We start from the raw sequence: 20,006 nt of genomic DNA on the forward strand, positions 1-20,006 counted from the left end.
TGACAGCTTTTCTGAGTCAGTAAAAAGGCATCAATAGTGTTGCTGGAAACGCCAAAGTGAGAGTTTGTTATTCTCGCTTTGCTTGATCTCTGTTATTTGGAATACTATGGCTAAAGAGAAAACTGTTATCTTTGAGTTGCTTGGGTGGCCTAAGATAAGAAGGAGGCAGATGTTCAAATTATTTGCAAGAGCCAGCTAGAATGACAGTCTTGCCTCCCTTCACCACTGTCACCCCCCAAAAAATAAACTTATGAACTTAATCTTGCTTTTTCTTTGAATTATTCTGAAAGAGTACGTAGAGAGGGAAAAAATCCTTCAAATAACTGGGGAAATTCTGCAGCAAGATGAAATACAGTTGCTTAATTGTAGCATGTGAGATCTAAATTGGCTCTAGGCAGAAAGGTGGATGCTTATGCAAAGCCCAGGAATTGAATTGCTCTTTTCAAACTGGGTGTCTAAAACTCTCTTACCTTGTCATTGTTAACTTAATCTACTCTCAGAAAAGTTGTTAGCTCTGATATATCACAGGCTTTAGTCTACTGACAAGATAACACAGTAAGTTCTATACTGTAAATTCAGCTGTAATGTAACTGGTTTCAATTAACTGTAATGTTTTACGTGCCAAACCATCTGTTTTTAGGGTTTTTGAGAACTTTCACAAGCCTCTGTATTATTCTGTTTCAAGATTACAATACACACTGTGAACTTAACGTTTCTAGCAGTGTTAAAACAGGAGTTTCAAAAATATTATATCAAATTGACGTTTCAAAACAAATAAGACACTTTGTTCAAGATGAAAACTGTAATGAAGTGTGATAACTATTGTTGACTGTTTGCTGCCATTGGTAAAGCTGCAGTAATAGCTAATACGTCATTTCTCTTCACTGCTTCCAGAACCATTCCAGCAGAAGAGGCAGTCTGCAAACATACAGAGCTGAAGAGCAGCCTGCACATCCAGTGGTACGTCACTCTCCAGAAAACCACAGGCTTGTGTTGCAAAGAAGCTGAAAGATTTTCTTCATGTAAAACTTATTTTTGTAGACTATGTGTTACGTGCTGACATTTTAGATGAGATTTGGCCTTCTGCTTCTGGCAGCTGTCCTGACAAAATTGCAATTATAAGTCTAGCAAGATTGGAGTTCCGTCATAAAGCTTTCATATTCCAACTTTGTGGTTTTGGTTTAACATTAGCTTAATGCATGGATAGAGCCTGTAGAAGGAAGTAGTCTTCCCATGAAAGTATGAGTTTTGTTTTTCAAATCATTTGCTTTGTAATTAAGGTAGGATGGTGGTACAGCTTTTATGTTTTCACGGTGACGCTGCAAACTGTGAGCTCATAGCCAGAAGTACTAGGCTGGATCAGCCATGCCTAAACCAGGTTTATAAATTAATCCTCTTAGATGAGGAGCTTGAATTAAAAAACAAAAAACAAACAAAAAAACCCAACAAAACAACCAACCAATTGTTACTTCATACTGTTCAGTAAGGACTTAAGTTCTGCTTTTCTATTTTATCCAATCTGCAAAAATCATGACCGTCTGGATTATAGTTTTGTTGTTTTAATTTGGCAGAGGAAAGCCTTTTCACAGTTTCATAATTTTCTTAACTGTTTTTCTTCCGTTATCACTAATATTTAGTTACTACCTACTTCATCCGGATTACCCCCAGGCTGGGAAGAGCGACAAGATGAAAAAGGGAGGTCTTACTATATAGATCACAATTCTAGAACCACTACCTGGATTAAGCCAGTTGTACAGGTACTGTCTGTCTTCTAATTTACTGATCTATTTATTAATTTAACCTTTTAAACATCTCACATAATAGCAGTAAAGTTTAGAGAACTCTTTGAAATAGAATATGTGAAAGGCATAAATGGTAAAGCACTACATAAAGTATCTGAGAGAATGCAACAAGAGATAGGAACAGTATTATTTTACTACTAATTATTAATACTATTACCAAGAAAGCCTTCTGGAGAGTTATAGCTGATTGAGAAGCCTGAAAGACTTCTTTCAACCTTGGTAGCATAATCAGTGATTGTTAGTCAATGTTATTGATATTAGACTAAACAAATCTATGTCTGGCACTTGCTTTATGAAACTGCGTTCGTGAGTCAAAAATACAGATAAATAGAAAAAAATATTGCTCTACAGGGCTTTGATTTGATTTTTTTTTTTTCCCCATTTACCTTAGACTGCTGTGGAAACAGGTCAGTTGTCAGCTGTGCAAAGTATTCCTGTAGGAAGACAACCACAAGCAACATCAAGTGATTCATCACAACAGTCTTCTCAGCAGCAGCCTGAAACGGAGCAAGGATTTCTCCCTAAAGGCTGGGAAGTCCGACATGCACCCAATGGGAGACCATTCTTTATTGACCACAATACCAAAACGACAACATGGGTAATGGGAAACTGCTGTCATGAACTGAAATTTTAGTTTCTCACAAGTCAAAGCTTTGCTGCTTTCAGCAAGCTTCTGTAGGTTTCTTTACTGCCAAGATAACTGTGTCGTGTCTGTTAAGGAACATATGTAATAAAAATGTGAACTCATTTAAAATACCTATCGTGGGTAGAACAGGGTGAATTTTACGAACTGTATTGGTACTTGAAAATTTAGCTCAGAAGGAGGAAAACACTGATGTGTATAGGAATCCATTTCACAGATACAAAGCATCTCCTAGATGACACCTCTGTTGTAACTGTAGAACTGTGATAGCTTATATGTGCTGTTAACAGAAATCAGTTTTGTAAGTGTTCCTGCAACAGGAAATGTTACTTCAAATTTACGACATGGTACAGTGCCCAATACAAATTTCTTGAGGAAGCAGGCCAGGTGTAGCTACAAGATGGATGCGGGGTTGTACAGCTACAGTTCCACAGAGTGGCACTGCACGCCACTAAGCAGTGCTGATAGATCGACTTAAGTATTTAGAGTAGGTCACTGTTACTGTGAAAGAGATACAGGAATGCATTAAATTGATTCAAAATTAATATTAATTTCTTCAGGATTACAGAAAGACCTCATTTAACACAAACACCTTCCCCCTACCCCCCTAAAAAAAACCAAACCAAACAATGAAAAATCCCAACCACCAAACCCCAAAAGCACAAGGTGTGCCAGGAACAATGCAAAAAGATTAATTTGACTCAATTACACTAAAATTGAGTTGAATGAAGGATTTTAAAATAAATTTACATATAAAAAAGTGAGAGGTCATTAGAAGACGATTGTGCACGCTGGAGGAATGAGAATCCCCAAGGAACTACTTGGCTGCAGAATACGCAACAATTATCTAGTTGGTACTAGGCATATTCTTTATGCAATCATTAACAAACAGGAAAAAATAATAAAAAAAAGATTTTAACATGCTGTTTGTTTTGTTTTCAAAGGAAGATCCAAGACTGAAAATTGCTGCTCATCCAAGGAGAAAGGCGTCCCTAGATCCAGTAGACCTGGGTCCATTACCAGTAAGTAAACTGTTTTATACTTGTTTTGCAAATACAACAATTTAAATACTTAAACTAGCACCATTGAAACTTGCACATGAGAAAATGCAGCCTGCTTTTTTTATGCAAATTTTGAATATTTGAAAATATTTTGAATTCCAATGCTGAGAGTAGATGGAGGGGGTGAATGCCCCCAGCTGCAGATGTTGTTGAGTTGTATGCAAACTATATGGTCAGAAATTTATAATAAAAGTGTCGTCGTCTTACAGCCAGGGTGGGAAGAGAGAACTCACACAGATGGAAGAATATTCTTCATAAATCACAGTATGTACAATGTAGTATTCTCCCCGCACTCATAATTTTATTTCTGAACATTATCTAAATTAATGAAACTAATCACAAAATCTCTTGCAGATACAAAGAGAACACAATGGGAGGATCCTCGACTGCAGAATGTGGCAATAACTGGACCAGTAAGCTTTCCTTATGTAGCCTTACATATTTTTCAAAATATTGTTAATGGAATCCAAACAAACTATTGTCATTTACTAGTGAGTTGTTCTAGAAGATGAAACTTCCAGGGTGCTTGAACAAGGCATTTTTATTTCTTTCTAAAGACTGTTTAGAAAGCTTTCTGTGGAAATGGTCTTTAAATGCCAGAAAAAGATCAGTTCCCATAGCAGTAAGGAAGTTTCCTTATAGACTGGAGGGGGGGTTTGAAGTGGGGTAGAAACTTTATTTTTTTTTTTATCCACAGTGTTCAATATAAAACTAGCTCAATCCATGAAGTAAACTTGAAAACAAGGAGAAAACAAGGAAAGACAAAAAGAAAGAAAGAAAGAAAAAAAAGGCAGTGAAATGGCTTTAAAAGGAATGAAATTAATTTCCAACTGAAAAATAATTATCTACCCTTGATACTTAATCTGAAGTGCAAAATTACCAGGACTAATTGCAAAGATGGTACACATTATAATTATAGATGGGTTTTAGTGTTCAACTGATATCTGTGTTTATTAATAGCCCACATATGTAAACAACCTTCTCTGTCCATGGAAAATAGGGGTGTTTGTAGCCAGGTCTCTCATGATACAGCAAGGAGAGACTTCGTGTTATGTAAGTCACCAGAGGCATTTTGGTCACTTCGATCTGGGCCAGTCACATCAGCTAACAGTAAAGTATAGGATAAATTCTATGGAACGGATCAGAACAAATGATCTGAACGAAGGAGTACTTTTCATTCTAGATGTTTTGAACTGACCATATATTCATAAACTGAAAGTCTTCTGATAGTTAGTAAAACACATATTCCTGTTTTCTCAGAACTTCAGTGTATGTCTATGCTTCATAAATGTAGACTAGTTTATATTACATTAATTGTTTGAGTATGTCAGGTGCTTTTTCTTTTGGTTTTTATTTTTTTATTATTATTATTTTCCCAAGGCTGTGCCTTACTCCAGGGACTATAAGCGGAAGTACGAGTTCTTCAGAAAGAAATTGAAGAAACAGGTTAGTAATCTGTAGGAATCCAGCAGAAATTTATGTCCCTAAACAAAGGGAAGCTTAGGTTACAGTGAAAAGAAATTGGAACTTTGTAACCTGCTTATGGAAGATAGATTTACAGTCTGATCAAGAATACATTTGTGAAACAGCAACTTGGTGACAATTAGCATTTAATCTAACAGTAGGTTTTGTGACTTTACGCAGTGATGAGACTGCAAGCAATCTAATTGAAAAAGTAGAAATTCTAAAAGGTTAAGAAACGTTGTAAACCTGGAAGTAGGGTGGCAACAGAAAAGTTTGGAAATCACTGACCTAGCAAATACTAGTTTTTGGAACTCTGAATATGGAAATAGAAGTTCTCAGAATAGATTTTAGACTGTCCAGATAGAAAGCTGTACTGTCATCTTGATCAGGCTAGATAACTGTAATAAATTGTTATAGCCTTAATATCTGAAGTTTATGAATGTCATTTGCAAGTTCTAGCTTGAAGTGGCAGTGCCAGATGTATTTATAACACATAGCATAAAAGACTGTAAATAGCATCTGCATATCCAGATAACAATGAGTCTCTGCACAACTGCAATCAAATTGGGTAGCCTTGGAAGATATTTTATATATATATATATATATATATAAAAAATAGCCTTTGAGCTTAGACCCATACTTTGCCTTTTACCTACCAAGTAAATAGGGCTACCTTTAGCCTTTCTGAAACCTGTATCTTTTGAATGGACACATAAATTGCACACGATTATATATGCATCTACTTTTTGTGTTCCTAGTCAAACAAGCTTGGCATTCATTGAAATGTCATTATCGTGAGCTGAAAAGTGATAGACAACTCAGCTACACAATATATTCTGAGTAATGTAAGAGTTAAATGTGTATTTAAAGCTTGTATTACTGCTGCCTTTTAAACATTCACAAATACCTCAATGACAGTTAGTGACAGATTGATTTATACTGAGATTTAATTACTGAATACTCATTTTAATCAGCTAAGTTTGGTTTTAGTAATTGATTTTATTATTGCTTCAACTTTTTTCTGAGAAGTTGATTTGCAACTAAAACCAGGAAAATATATATTTTTTTTTTTTTAATTTGGGGATATTTTGCTATTTTCTGAAAGGATGAAAAAGACCCATATCTCATAGTCACCATGTAAACTAGCGATAAAACATGGCACAGAATTCTGCAGCTTGGAGAATGACAAATAATATGTTCCTCTACTCAAAGTAATTATTTTTTTGTTTGTGGATCAAGCTGTTGTTGGATACAAATAGGCATTACATTTAAATGCAGCATTCTATTTTATTGGCGGGGGGGGAACAGGTTATATTATTTTAGGAGTGTAAGAAAATAAAGAAGCATATCTGAACACGTGCACTTCAGAGTTATTTATTAAATATTTCTGTATTCAAAAATTTGTTATTTCTACTGAGTGTGACTAGCTCTTTGAAATCTGAAATACATTGAGTTTCATTGCATGATCCTAATCTAGGCATAGAGCAGCATGAGCTGAAATTTCCTGTTCCCACTTTCACTGAATTTCTCAGTTTTGCCTGAAGTAAATGCTGAAAACAAGTGAAATCAAGAAAATACTTTGTTCTCATATGATTTAATGATTCAGCAAAGTTTAGTCCTCGTTTATTACGGGCTTACTCTGAAAGCTCAGCAGCAAATATGAGCTTGGATATTTATATTTAAATATCTTCCTGGTATGATAGATTGTGATTTGTTGCTGTTACTTCATATTTGAAGGGCACTGATTTTTATTTTAATACTGTAGGAATACTTGTGTGTCATTATATGTCTTAGGAGAATGAGACACCTAGCCTAATAGTTAGAATATTGAACTAGAACATGTCAGGTAAAATTGTTCCAAAAATAATTTTATTTATAAACTGAGATGCTTTTTTAATCAAGCTTATAATATGGCAAATTTTCAGTGTTAAAAAGGATTCCATGCCTTGCTGCATATAGAACAACTGAGTATATACTGTTACCCCTAAGAACATACTTTAACCCTATCTTCTTCATGTGAAATAGAACTTAGTACCCAAAACTTTCCATGTGAGTTGAATCTCATGTAATTAGAGGCTCTTGTCAATCATATCATGTTATGTTTGCAAATTTTTAAGAACAGGATTTGCATGCCATTCTTTGTTTACAGAATTTGCATACTCTGCAAGACTGAAAGATGCTGGGTTTTCTTCTGTTATTCTATGTCTTCATTTTTTAATATATTTTTATTTCTAGAGTGATATTCCGAATCGATTTGAAATGAAAATTCATCGCACAACAATCCTCGAAGATTCTTACAGAAGAATTATAGCTGTAAAGAGAGCAGATTTCCTTAAAGCAAGACTTTGGATTGAATTTGATGGTGAAAAAGGTTTAGACTATGGAGGAGTGGCCAGGGAATGGTTCTTCCTTCTCTCTAAAGAAATGTTTAATCCTTATTATGGATTGTTTGAATATTCAGCTACGTAAGTAATACAGGTTTGGAAGACGTGAAGACTATTTAGGGAAAGGAGATCAATTGTATTTCTCATGCCTACCTTCAGAATGGAATTGCTTCCCCCACCCCAAACTGTATAGGGGCGTTTAGCTGTAAATGCCTGCGATGTTTTGCACCTAGTTCTTTGTTTGACAGGAGAATAATGTGGAAACAGTACCTGTGTTTGTTTTTTTCCAGCAGTCTAACCTAAGCCATGTCATCTTTGCATAGACAAGTATATGCTTGTACTATTTACAGAAGAGGCAGTATTTAACAAATAACACAGGGAATGTTATTCTGATAACTTTAAAATCAATAGGAGTTAATCCTTTCTTTTTGGTATATCTCTAACTTAGAAAGATAATTCGTGGTGTTTCAAAACTGTTATTTCTGTTATGCTAATAGAATCACCTACTGAGTATTGTTTAATATTAGATTAGTGATTCACTAATCCAAATTGATTATTTTTTTCAACTTCATGAAAAGTAACACCTGATTTAACCAGCAGTGTCTTTTGGACCTTCAAATATGGGACTGTTCCAATAGTACAACATCTTGTTTTTCTTTTTTCTTCCCTACTCCATCCCTCAACTTCAGAGATAACTATACTCTCCAGATCAATCCAAACTCTGGACTTTGCAATGAAGATCATCTCTCTTATTTCAAGTTTATAGGTCGTGTAGCTGGAATGGCTGTTTACCATGGCAAACTTTTGGATGGTTAGTATTTATTGTATGTAATATATTTAAATTATTATTGTACCTATTTTGAATTTTAAGTTACATACTGTTCAACTTATTTGTTCTTCTTTAAAGCCTTTTTTATTCGTCCTTTTTACAAGATGATGCTCCAAAAACCAATAACGCTTCATGATATGGAGTCTGTGGTATGTAATTTGCTTTATCATCTACGTTAGGCTTTCATGTCCGTATTAATTTTTTTAATACATCTTTAATGAAATAGTGAAGGTTGAAAGTGCATGATTCAAAGAAATTTTAGGCTGCATCTTTTGTAAGTCTGTAAGTTATATAGGATTTAAAACTTCCAAGGAAAATCAGAGACCTGAACTATGGTTTAAGTTAAGCTGTATTGAAAACTTGTCTCTAAACTTTCTATGATGTACTCTTGAAATATTTTTAGACACTAAGGTTCCTAATATTGAATAATAAACATCTTCGGGACCCCTGTCTCAACGAGTTTGTTAAATTAGGTTTGTGGGTTTTGATAACTAAAAAGAAATGTATTCTTATATGTTCAGAGACTGAAAATATTAACAAGTGAGTACAGTGTAAACCTTTTAGAGGGGAACATGGCCCTTACAATTTTCTTCTTTTTTTTGTTTCCCTGGTAATGGTATGATGGTTCTTATCTAGAATAGTTATGGACAGAGTGATTTTTATTCAGTCTCTTTAATCTATAACTGATTTTTCTGTCCTTTAAGAATACAGAATATAGTTCCTATCTGTTTCTGAGTAATAGCTTTGTAATGTGTCCTGGTTATTTTTTCCTTTTCTTTTTTTCTTGTACCATAAAATTATGGGATGGTTTGGGTTGGAAGGAACCTTGAAGATCACCTAGTTCCAGTCCCCCCGCCATGGGCAGGGACACCTTCCACCAGACCAGGTTGCTCAAAGCTACATCCCACCTGGCCTTGGGCACTGCCAGGGATGGGGCATCCACAGCTGCTCTGGGCAACCTGTTCCTGTGTCTCACCACCCTCACAGTGGAGAAGTTCCTCCTAATACCTAACCGAAACCTACTCTCTTTCACTTTAAAGCCATTACCCCTTGTTCTGTCACTTTATGCCTTTGTAAAAAGTTCCTCTCCAGCTTTCCTGTCGGCCCCTGTAGGTGCTGGCAGGCTGCTCTAAGTTCCCCCTAGAGCCTCCTTTTCTCCAGGCTGAACAGCCCCAACTCTCTCAACCTGTCTTCATAGGAGAGGTGCTTCAGCCCCTGATCATCTTTGTGGCTTCCTTTGGATCTGCTTGAGCCGGTCCATGTCTGTCTTGTGCTGGGACCCTAGAGCTGAACGCAGTACCCCAGGTGGGGTCTTACAAGAGCAGAGTAGGGAAGAAGAATCGCCTCCCTTGACATGCTGGTCATGCTTCTTTTGATGCAGCCCAGGATGTGATTTTGCTTTATCTTAATTTTCATTCCCTAAGGCTCTTTGTAGTAATGTCTGACAATAAAGGGAAGTTAAATACAGGATGAGAGACAGAGAAGAGTCCACAATACATTACTTCCAATAATGCTTTTACATCACCATTTTGCTACGTGAGAGTTTTTTGGACTTGAGATTGCTGAGTCTTCAGGTTTCAGATGTCTTTGTAGCTTTGTACAGTTGCAGTGTCTTTGTATCCAATACAGGATTATCCTAGGTAGCAGCATTTACTGGGCAGTAACGGGGCCTCTTGTAGCTTAAAAAGCGGCTACTCTATTTTGTATTTACTGTTTTGTAATTCTCTCTCTTAGGATAGTGAATATTACAATTCTCTGAGATGGATTCTTGAAAATGATCCAGCGGAACTGGACCTTAGATTTATCGTTGATGAAGAACTTTTTGGTCAGGTTAGTATGTTTATGTAAAGTAGAATAGACAAAACACGAAAGAAAATATTTGACCTGTGAAATTAGCTGATTTTATCTGTATGGTACTAAGAAAAACCCTTCATTCACAGTCATGTTGGTTTGTTCACTCAGCTGCTGTGTTTAGCTGGCACATGCTCAGGCAGTGCTCTTAGCCTGGCTGTGATGTGATAAAGGATTTGGAAATAAGCAGAGCTTTAAAAAATGACTCGTGCTTTTTTCTTAAGTAATACTTGTATTGAAATGTAGCTGTTGCTGTGAATGCAACTGAGACTAAGATATCCATAGTCCCATTAGTAATCTGGAGTAGAGACTGGTTTTCTGTGATTGGCTGGAATAGATAAGCTCTTTTGGAAATGATTGGAATCATAAATTTCACTGGGAGATAATAATAGGGTTTTTTTCTAAGATGTACTAGAAAACTATGGAGTAAACAAGTTTGTTGTGTGGAGAGCTATCCAAGATAAGTCGTGTAGAAATACCACAGGTATTGAATAAAAATTGCAAATTATGGGTGTCAGCTAGATCCAAGTAGGACAGTAGCCTTTGTGGTCTTGTGTAACTAAATTGACCTTAAGTAGAAGCGTGAAAATGTACATCCATAATAAAGTAGAAATCAGATATTTGTCTACTGAGGTTCTATATTGCATATATGCATAACGTTGTTATGCATATTGATTCACTTATTTAACGGAACCATTGCTGAAATTGTTCTGTGTTTTTCCTTGAGATTTGGAAAAATGGCTGGGTCACTGAATATGCACTTGGTGAAGTCCACATTACTGAAAACTCGTGTGCAAATCTGGCAGCCCTGAATAACACTTGTTTTAAAAAAATATATAAATAAAATCAACCAAATTCTGTTTATTCAGGTGAACTGTGACACCAATTCTGACTCTTATAGTTTTCAAATCCTGCACTCTTCAAGAGTGAACTAAATTACACAATACTGATGTATGAATTCTGTCACATACTTATTTAAGACCTATTCTATGTATCACATTTTAGACCCATCAACATGAACTGAAAAGTGGTGGATCAGAAATAGTTGTCACCAACAAGAACAAGAGAGACTACATTCAGTAAGTAGTGGTCACTGTGTGTGACGTGTCTTACCGGATTGCCCCTCTAGTAATAGGGGCTGTGTGTTAGTTGTATTAACAAGAGGAAGCTGTTGCTTTGTGTATAAATTGCTTTTATTTTAAATGTTTTTGGTTTTGTTTTTTTTTTTTACAGTCTTGTAATCCAGTGGAGATTTGTGAGCAGAGTACAGAAACAAATGGCAGCCTTTAAAGAGGTATAGCTTTAATTACTACAGAAATTCTAAGAATTTGTACTATCTAATCTTAAGACAAGCTTATTTGGACATCCTGAAGACCCACAGATAATATTGCTACAAGTATAAAAAAGGTGGTGATACTGTTTGTCCACTTTGAATTATTTCAGCCTTTAAAATCTTTTTGATATATTTTTACTGAGGTGTTTAATTCACACTGAGAAATCTGTTTATTTCTCAATCCTGGCTGACAGCTTTGGCTGTAGTGCAATCAGTTTAATGAATTCTGCAGAAATGAAAATTAATTCTATTAGTTTGATTTAAACTAGCTGGTTTATCCTTACATGCAATATAATTTACACAAGTATGATATTCAGACTTGCATATTCACCATTCAGTGTTGCACAATAAAGATAAGTCAGAATTAAAGTACTGTAACTGAACTGGGGGCTGCTGGTGTTCAAAAATCTGTATTTGATGTATTGCTTTGGCTCTGTTTATTAAAGCATCTAAATATTGTTCTTAGTGAACAAAAACGCTAAAATAATGTTGACTTGATTTTTTTTTTAAAAAAAACATCCCTCATCTTTTTAGGGCTTTTTTGAACTAATACCACAGGATCTGATTAAAATATTTGATGAAAATGAGCTAGAGGTAAGTGTTTCATGGAAAAGGAAACAAATTATGTTGAAATTTAATGTTACTGACTTAAACTTTTGGTGGTGTTTGTTTTGGTGTTTTTTTTTTTATCTGTGTAGTTATTAATGTGTGGACTCGGAGATGTGGATGTGGCTGATTGGAAACTACATACAAAATACAAAAATGGCTACAACATAAACCATCAAGTAATACAGTGGTTCTGGAAGGTATTATGAAATTCTGATTATTTTTTTTTAACTTAGAACCTACTCAAAAGCTGTAGCATTTCAGCTATGCTAGTTTATAATGCAATTCATTAATAGGTAGGTAAATATTTGACCATTAAGACTCCTGAGAAAGTAAGAAAACTATAGATGAGATGCATGGTAAGAATGTAAATACACTACTGATACTTGCTTTTTCCAAAAAATCCATGTCTGACTGGGGTTAAAAATATTTCTGTGTAGGTTTTTCTGGCATGGTTACACTAAAGAGGTGTTAAACTCTTCTGTTTAATAAATTACAGGAGTTTGGCTGCTAGTTCATAACATCAGGAAACTTCAAAGAAAGTAGGGGCCAAATCTTTCAGGGAAGTATTTCAACAGCCTGCTTAGCCAGTAACCGTACTCCTGTTACAGTGTCATTAAAAAATTGTTGACTTAATGTCTTTTAGCAATAGGCAGAGAACTGTGTGTCACTACAAAAAAACCCACATGTATATATATAAAGGATAATGATTTAGAAATAGAAACTTGCGTAAATCTGCTAGCTTAATACATTAATTTAAAAATAAATGTTTAATTGTAATCATTATCATACACAGGCAGTCTTAATGATGGACTCTGAAAAGAGAATAAGATTGCTTCAGTTTGTTACTGGCACATCACGTGTACCTATGAATGGGTTTGCTGAGCTGTATGGTGAGTACTTATGATTATGTTTGCAATTAAGTAGCAGGGAACGTGATACCGACATTGTCATGATATTTGATTTCAAACGTAGACACACTGTTTTTCAAATTTTGCTGTAAAAATGAGTGTATACTGGCTTTATAAGAAGTGAAGCTAGAGTCACTCTAGATCACGTTTCCTGTGTTCTATAAATATGTCATTTTAATTCTGGTTTTGGAAGTTTTTAAATGTGTAGGAGTTCTCAAATGAATGTGGTTTTTTAAAGCTCTTAAAGAGCTGCAAAAATCCCTGTTTAACACGTGATTGAGCTTGAAGAAGGCTCTCAGTTATCTAAGATCTGATTACAAAGACATGCTGGCATCAGCAGTTAACTTCAGTTTTTCCCAAGTTCCCCAACTGCTTTTGCAAGCCACACTTCAGATACAACTGGAATTGTAAGGATATATTCTGAAGAGGACCACTGAAATGACACGAGTTTAAACGTAATGCCAAAAGAAACATAGTGAACCTACAGTGCAGAGACTGAAACAAGCAGATGGCAGCAGGGAGCAGACGTCAATACCGAAGCCAGAAAACCCTCTGTGAAAAGACCATGGACAAGCGGATAGAACAGCCCACAAAGGGTGGGGGTGTTTGGCTTATGGGAAGTCTATTTTCAGCTGCCATCAGCTATTACTACTTCTGCTAGACTACTCTATTAAGCCTTTAAAAGGGTTTGAGATCCTATGCAAATGACTGAATAGCCTAACGTGTATTTGAATAAACATTTCTATTAACAAATTACTGTTGTTTATAGAACGCTAGAACTGTGAACAAATAATACCCCCCATGCATCCCCGTTTCTCCCTCTCTTCATTTTCATTTCATTTGTAAATACTCCTTTGTTGTGAGTTCCAAGGGAAAGGACAGTGCCCTCAGCAGACTTGAGCCACGTGTCTGCTGTTGCACCTGTACCTTCGCCCTGTTGGAGTTACAGTGCATGCGCGTTGCAGTGGAAACCCCATCAGGATTTTGTGGCCTTCGGATTTTTGTTTATTTGTCTAAAAACACTAGCCGGAGATAGAACTAAGGAATAATATAGGGAAAGAAACTGTTGAAACTTGGCTTCCTTCTGCTCAGGGATTAGGATGGCCTTGGGCAGTCTTCTGGCCAAGTCCCAGTTCCCGTAGCTCTGTTTACTCAATGAAAAATTCAATTAGTGATTGCCTTGCACAGTGCTTTGACATTGCTGTTTTAGCTTTTTATTTCTGCTTTACTGTAGCCAACATGCCAATCTCCCCAAACCCCAGTAATGATCACAGTGGCATTAACAGTAACCTGCTTGAAGAAGCGTAGACGGTTCTTCAGTGTTTCATGTTGGCACAAGGATTTTTGCTGCTGCCGGGCTGACCCTCCGGTGGTTGCCTTGCCACCTTCGGGCACAGCCCTAGAGCTGGCTTCCTAGCGGGACATCTCCCTCTTGTGGCCCGGAGAGGCTGTTCTGCTCATGAAAAGGGACTGCTTGGGAGGGTTTGCTCCCAGACACCCAGTCTGAGAACTTCTTGTCGTGTGGTAGAATGCACCGTTGGTCGTAGAGCTGCTTCTCTGCTTCATCCGTATTCAAGGCATTCTTACTAGTTACTTTTTCTAACCAGCCTTGTGTGCTGAAGAAACACATAAGCCAAAGGAGAAAGTAAAGATGAAGAGCTGGAAGTGTTCCCTCAACTCCTGACATGTATGTCTCACTGACAGTATTTTAGGATAAAGTGCACAGTGTTTGCTCTCGCCTGTCCAGTTCACTCACTAGGCTCGTTTGAAGTGTAGTTTCTGTGCATTGATTGGGATTTCCTACCTTTTTCTGTATGTTCGTAGCTGTGAAAGTGTTTTCTCCTCCTCTTATTTTCATGGTTAGGACTAATTGTCTTGGATTTTTCTGTTGGTGGTTTTGTGGGGGTTTTTTGTGTGTGTAAGTTGGCTAACATCTTCAAATCCACCTCCACAATGTGCATTATTACATGTGATCGTAATACAAATATTTTTATTAGTAATACATATGATTTCTTTTTTCACCATAAAACCACAAATTAAATATTTTTGAATTGACAGTTATAACTTGTGTCATCAAAAAAACCCAAACATTTTGGAGGAGTCATGAAAAAAAGGGGAGGTGTCTCTCTGCATAATAAAAGCAACTTGATTTCGTAGGTCTAAAGGTACTCAACACAGCACTTATACCTCAGCTGGATTCACTGATCGACCTGTTCATATTACTGCTGCTCATCTTTAATCTGAAACATGTTTCACATTTTCTGTTTCAGAAGGCTGCTCATACTTGGGTAGCCACCTGCCTTGGAATACCATTCTGTAACTGTATTGATGGTCTCCTCATAGAGTAGTCAGCAGACACCCACCATCAGAGATCAATCTCTTGTTCTCTGACAAGATAGCAACTTTTTGTTACTATTATTTTTTTAAACTATATAGTCTTCTCCAGACATATGCAAGCGCTTTCAACAGCTTAAGGAAATGGTTACAAAGTGCCCTTTGTGTTTACTTGGCAAGAGTTGAGAGGTCCGAGGAACTTTCAGATACAACATGCTGTAAGTCAGTTGCTGAAGACACAGGCATAGGTGGAGCTGCACTTGTGAGCCAGAAGTATTCTCTCGGGTGCACACGTACATCCCTGGAGTACACATACGGTCTCTGTGTTTCAAAAAGATATTAGTTACTCTGCTCTGTTGTGTTGGTGATGGTGGACACTCAATACTTGCTGACAGGTTATATAACTTGGCATGTTGTGATAAACATGTCTAAATTTTTACATGCAAAATTTACACAGGATAAAACTATCTTCCGCATAAAATTCTCAATGCCAACTATTATGCGTATGCATTTAGGTCTTAGACTCTGAGTTTAAGGTGTGAAATTAAGATGTGGCAAGAAATAATTTAAAATAAAAGAGAATTGGGATCAGTGACCATTACTGAGTACAGACTATATTTGATTCATATAGATAGGTCCAACTAATGTCAGAATTAGATTACAAAACCCCAAGATATTTCACAATTTGAATTTCTGATTATAAAGGAATCTCATATTGGAATGTAAATTGATGTGTATTTTTCTGCAGGTTCAAATGGACCGCAGCTGTTTACAGTTGAACAGTGGGGTACCCCTGAAAAACTGCCAAGAGCTCATACCTGGTGAGTATTAAATTTAGGTAGATGATGACATTTATTGAGAATGATAAAAATATTTAAGAGTTTTTATCTGTTTTTCAGCTTTAATCGCTTGGATTTGCCTCCATATGACTCATTTGAAGATTTATGGGATAAACTTCTTCTAGCGATTGAAAATACTCAGGGTTTTGATGGGGTTGATTAAGACACAGACATAAATTATGTCAGTCCAGTGCTGCATTTTCATGTTAAGGGTTTACAAAAATCTGAATTTTCCAGGGACTACCATTGTGTTTAGTTGCATGGCTATTGAATCTTCACAGTATCTCTTGTAAAATAAGTAAGTATTAAAAATTCACTAACTTTTGAAAATATATTTTGCCATTTCCATGGTCTGTGTACTTTGCTAGTAACTACAGTATACACATTGAATGGGCCAGTGCCAAGTAAATCAAAAACATTTTTAAGCAGTTGCCTCTTCTACAGTATTTGACAGACTGTCCTACAGTAAACTACTGAAGTAAAACTGTGAAGAAATCTTTGCAGAGGGTATAAATTTGAATTGCTGCTTTTAAGAGGAACAACTGAAATTGTTAGATGTTCTTTAAAAGAAAAACAGAAACAAAACCACCAAGTTTCATGTAATGCAATATCATAATGTGTGCTGCTTCAGGCTGTTTGCTACAGATCTGCCCAAAGCACCTTATAATTCAGCATATTAGGTAAAAGATTGGAAAGCATTTGTTTGCATTATCAGCCATCAGTTTGCAGAAAATTGACTTGCTGACACACTTCATTTTGTTAGATTTCTGTTTCTAACTTGCTTTTGTTGAAAAAGTGTAACAAAACCAGGATTTTATATAAAACGGACAAGCAGCATAATTCTGAATTGTAATGAGAAATTATATCCATTTTTGTCTGAATTTGTATACTGTCAGTTTATTGAGTGTTCATCACTGTTTTTGATAAATTTCTAGTTCAGCAATGGATAATATTTTCAATTCAACCTTTTGCAACAAATTAATCTTGAAATGAAATTTGTATGGATATCACTCAGTATTAGTTCTTGGTAGTTAGAGGCCTTTATTATCCATTCTTGCAGTATTGCACTACATAACAATAAAGAACATGTTTACAGGGTTTTCTGGGCCAAATTCAGCACTCTGATATGTGCAAACTTCTCCGTGCCGCCTGGAGGTTATGCACATATAACCAGGTGCCGAATTTGGTTCTGTAATATGTTTACAGGTTATGCTAGTTTCTATAGCTGCATTTTTATATTTTTTTTTCTCCACTGTTAGTCTATAAACCAAATTTGTTAATACAGTATAACCAAAGTCATAACCAACAATGTGCAATTTATTGTAGATCAACTTGTCATATAAATACTAGTTTGATTTCTTTTGTAAATGTGGATATCTTTTGTATTAATGTTAACACTTTTTTTGAGCAAGTGCTGGTTAAAATGATTAACAAAGTTGGTTCTAAAAGGAAAAATTGGTTTTTATACCAGGCTTGCTCTAATTTTAACATTTTATTACCAATATGATCTGAGGAAATAACAGTACCTAGCTTTGGCCAGCAAATTTCTGTTTAGTCACAGTCTTTATAAATATGCAAGAAGGAAGTGTAGCACATCTCTCTATAAAGGTATGTAAATTATGTAACAAATTTAATGGGTCTTAAGGGATATTTAAAATCCCACTTTGTTTTATTCTTTGACTAGGTCGTTGGGGCTGAGAATATTACATGTAAATAAAGGTAACTTATACAAATTTTGGAAATCTATATGCAGTTTTGTAAAACATGAATGATATATCAGTAAATCTGTATAGATTTGAATGTAGCAGGTTTTGTTGCATACTTTAAAGTATAAAATAAGGATCCTGAGAGCAGTAAATAAAAGTTTATTCTAATAATTTGTGGCTCAGTTCTTTGAAGTGCAAATCGGCAGTCTTGAAATAGCAAGAATTCAGTAACTTTAGTACTCCTAGTTAGACTGGGGCAGCAGTTCCACCACAATACGTTGCTACCTTTGTATAGGTGTTGAGGTACAGCAGCGCTGTTTCCTACTGTTCTGCTCCCAAGGCATGTAGTCTTCGAAAAATTAATACACTGTTTTCATAAAAGCTCTAGGTCGCTGTGAGCCTTCATTGTACGTACGGCCAGCCTAGAAATGCTGCACGGCAGACAGGCGGAGGTGGTGGCCCCCCAGAAATGCCAGCTGACCGCTGCTGCGGGAGGGTCAGGCTCCTCTCTGCTGCTGTAGGAACACCCTTCTCAGCTGGCCGGCTGGCATGCAGCCCACAGACCGCGGCGGTGAGTGCGGCAGGGGTGCAGAGGGGGCCCTGAAGCTCTGCTCCAGGCAGCACAGGCTGCCCAGTGGTGATGGAGATGTGCCACAGGGCTCGGTCCCCCGTGCGAGCTGTGGGAAGCAGCCCCGGTGTGTGGGTGAAAGCTCCTGGAGAAAGGATGCGGCTGCCGGGTCTTGGGCTGCAGGGAGTATCCTGGTGCCTCGCCACAGGACAGGGCTGGCCTGCCTGCAGAAGCTCTGCTGTGGGCAAGGCACCAAGTTGCTGCAGGAGGACTGAGTAGACACGTAGCTTTGGGGAGGATAAACAGCTGAGAGGTCCTAAGGGTCTTCACAGGGACCTTGAGCCAAAGAGCAAACCACACAGTGGGAGTGAGGAGAGGAGCTGGAAGCCCTGCTTGGGCAGGCGGTGGATGCATATACCCAAGGTGGGTGAAGCTGGAAGCTTGTGACTTCTGGCATCAGAAGAAAGGCTTCTTCACCTCTGGGTATGAATTTACAGAATTGCTGCGGTGCTGCAGATGAGGAAAGGAACAAGTTGCGTGAAGGGAGTGGTTTGGAGCCGGATGCGCCTGAACTCAGAGTTTTCACACCGAGAAGCGGTGGGTGATACAGAGTCCCTTCTGTGGGCTTTAAACTCGGTTTGTGGAGGAATGGTGATAACAGCTTGTGGTTAAATAAGAGAAGAGAGGCCACTGGTGCCGGTGCGAAGTACCGGGGCAGGGCAGTGGGAGTGAGGCAGCCCTTCTGGAGGGTGCCACAGGCTGAAGGGAGCCCAGCTCCTGTGCCTGAACACGCTCACAGGCAGCCAGGGAAGGACCAGGAGGAACAAGAGACACAGCTCATGTGGCTGGAGCCACTTGGATGGGGGGAGACCTGTGGAGGGAGGGGGTGACAGGCTGGTGCAGAGCTCTGAGTCTGGGTCAGAGGAGACACCAGTACAGGAAACACCTAGGCCACCGGTTTGTTGTCAGGAAGTGGGCAGTGGTCTTGGAAGCATCTCAAGGAATTCCAAAATGGCAAACCCTGGGTCTTAGAGGAGGCTAAACTCTCTGATGTCTGTAGGAAGGGCAGTACAAGGGGACAATCTGGGAGGCTTCAGGAGGGGGTCATGGACAGCTAAACAAGGGTGCTGGGCTGGCCGGCTGGGGAGATGTTCTCCTGGATCTCCTGTGCGCCCCTCTGTACTTTTATTTTCTGCACATTGCATCTCCGTATTCCATGAAACGTACACTGGGGACAGGACAGGATGACTCCAAAGATGCTACTGTGAACACTTCCCTATTTTTTTTTGCCAGAACACCGTCCCTAATGTGGCTGTGTGTGCCAGCTGCAGGCCACTTCCCCTGGCATTACAGATGAGTTTGACAGCTGCTTCCTTGTGTATTAATGACCATCTGGTTTACACTGGAATTTCATTGCTCTCACCACCCAGCAGTGCCAGGTGAGGGATAAGACTGAAAAATCTTCCAGGCAGGTAAGAGCTAAACGTACCAGCCTGCTGAAAGGAAGGGTAGCCAGGGTTGGCATTTGGGAATGGATTTTGTGCGGGTCTAGTTAAAAGGATGTATCTGCGAAGAAACAGTCTGTTAAGGGGAGAGACTTGAGCAAGATGCTGATTCTGGGCAGGGACTGGCCTGAAACGCGAGGGAGAAGCTGCACCAGGAGCAGTTCCACTTC

General features: G+C 37.8%; 1 protein-coding gene across 3 annotated transcripts in view; it reads left to right on the top strand.

Annotated features, from left to right (window-relative positions):
* Positions 1 to 17,934, top strand: part of NEDD4 (NEDD4 E3 ubiquitin protein ligase) — a 60,566-nt gene extending 42,632 nt beyond the window's left edge. For 2 of the 3 annotated variants that reach the window (XM_056346178.1, XM_056346177.1), the window contains 18 exons: positions 895 to 960; positions 1,638 to 1,757; positions 2,194 to 2,400; positions 3,390 to 3,467; positions 3,716 to 3,770; positions 3,861 to 3,919; positions 4,887 to 4,952; positions 7,206 to 7,435; positions 8,044 to 8,165; positions 8,262 to 8,332; positions 9,918 to 10,013; positions 11,040 to 11,113; positions 11,268 to 11,328; positions 11,902 to 11,961; positions 12,066 to 12,173; positions 12,770 to 12,866; positions 15,967 to 16,039; positions 16,118 to 17,934. In XM_056346178.1, the coding sequence (XP_056202153.1) occupies positions 895 to 960; positions 1,638 to 1,757; positions 2,194 to 2,400; positions 3,390 to 3,467; positions 3,716 to 3,770; positions 3,861 to 3,919; positions 4,887 to 4,952; positions 7,206 to 7,435; positions 8,044 to 8,165; positions 8,262 to 8,332; positions 9,918 to 10,013; positions 11,040 to 11,113; positions 11,268 to 11,328; positions 11,902 to 11,961; positions 12,066 to 12,173; positions 12,770 to 12,866; positions 15,967 to 16,039; positions 16,118 to 16,220 (1,746 nt within the window). In that variant the 3' untranslated portion in view covers positions 16,221 to 17,934. Of the gene's footprint in view, positions 1 to 894; positions 961 to 1,637; positions 1,758 to 2,193; positions 2,401 to 3,389; positions 3,468 to 3,715; positions 3,771 to 3,860; positions 3,920 to 4,886; positions 4,953 to 7,205; positions 7,436 to 8,043; positions 8,166 to 8,261; positions 8,333 to 9,917; positions 10,014 to 11,039; positions 11,114 to 11,267; positions 11,329 to 11,901; positions 11,962 to 12,065; positions 12,174 to 12,769; positions 12,867 to 14,491; positions 14,572 to 15,966; positions 16,040 to 16,117 lie in introns of all 3 variants that reach the window. The other variant, XR_008822995.1, reaches the window with a different exon arrangement.
* The last annotated feature ends 2,072 nt before the right edge of the window (positions 17,935 to 20,006 follow it).

This window comes from Falco biarmicus, chromosome 7 (assembly GCF_023638135.1).
Source record: "Falco biarmicus isolate bFalBia1 chromosome 7, bFalBia1.pri, whole genome shotgun sequence".
NCBI classification, from domain to species: Eukaryota; Metazoa; Chordata; class Aves; order Falconiformes; family Falconidae; genus Falco; species Falco biarmicus.